At 31.0% G+C, this 1,202-nt stretch overlaps 1 protein-coding gene across 1 annotated transcript in view; it reads left to right on the top strand.

Annotated features, from left to right (window-relative positions):
• The window catches only part of LOC106467866 (twitchin-like), a gene marked incomplete at both ends in the record, with an annotated part of 159,370 nt that overhangs the window by 128,115 nt on the left and 30,053 nt on the right, over positions 1-1,202 (top strand). The window contains 1 exon segment of the mRNA XM_013928247.2: positions 853-918. Coding sequence (XP_013783701.2) covers positions 853-918 — 66 coding nt within the window.

Genomic DNA, 1,202 nt, shown 5'->3' with positions numbered 1-1,202 from the left:
AAGAACGTCGAATCTGAATCACTTGAAAAATATTTGGGGGTGCTTAACTTTTTTCCAGGTGTATATAATAGACACATGACATTTCCTTCCTCTAAGTAAAAGGATGTTTTTTATCCTTGTTAAATCTGAATATATCTGGATCTTAAAGAATGTCAAACTCCGTATCACTTCCAGACAGTGTTTACAAGGTGGATCTAAGGTACTTGTAGCTACAATATCATTTGTGACTGAAATTAGTTTCATTATCAACTGCTGGTCTGTGTAGATTTAATGTCATTTGTGACTCATGACTTTCTTGCACATAAACCCATGCTTAACGGTTTTTGATCAAAGTAGTTTTTAAGACCAGTGGCCTTTAAAAGTGTATCAACAGAAACTTATTAGTTTTTTAACCTTTGCTAAATGTATTTATTTATTAACCTATACTTTTTCTTATTATTAATCTATTATTTCTGTCATTAAAAGAATCAGAAAGTTTGATTTATGGGCTGTTCTTTCTGTTGTCTGATCTTGATAATAACCTCACTTTATGAAATACAAGTAGGAATACAGAAGCATTTAAAAAAACTATAAATCTATGGTTAGAATATTCAATAAATATTCCTTCTCTGTCATGCCACACTCAATGCACAACATTCAATTTTCAAGTAAGGAAAATAAAAGTAAAAGAGCCTTCACTTTACCAAATACATGTATTTATTAGTTATTTCTATATGCTTATCAAAGATAATAATCAAATATTAATGTACAGATAACCAATGAAGAATAATGTTTTTACCAGTATGTCATTTACCTTCAATTTGTTTATTATTTAACTGTAATTAATGTTTTGTTATGTGTTTTTCTACATAGTTGATGCATCTGGCAAAAAGATTCGTGGTAGATCAGAAGGAAAAGTTAGGAATTACAACCAGTTTGGTGAGTATATGTAGCTGAACTTGTTAAGGGAAACCGTTTAAAGTTAGGAATTACAACTAGTTTGGTGAGTATATGTAGGTGAACTTGTAAAGGGAAACCGTTTAAAGTTAGGAATTACAACCAGTTTGGTGAGTATATGTAGCTGAACTTGTAAAGGGAAACCGTTTAAAGTTAGGAATCACAACTAGTTTGGTGAGCATATGTAGCTGAACTTGTAAAGGGAAACCGTTTAAAGTTAGGAATCACAACTAGTTTGGTGAGCATATGTAGCTGAACTTGTAAAG

The sequence above is a fragment of the Limulus polyphemus genome, unplaced genomic scaffold, assembly GCF_000517525.1.
Source record: "Limulus polyphemus unplaced genomic scaffold, Limulus_polyphemus-2.1.2 Scaffold2772, whole genome shotgun sequence".
Lineage (NCBI taxonomy): Eukaryota > Metazoa > Arthropoda > Merostomata > Xiphosura > Limulidae > Limulus > Limulus polyphemus.
Note: the sequence above shows the minus strand (reverse complement) of the source record. Positions and strands in the feature narration are given on the sequence as shown.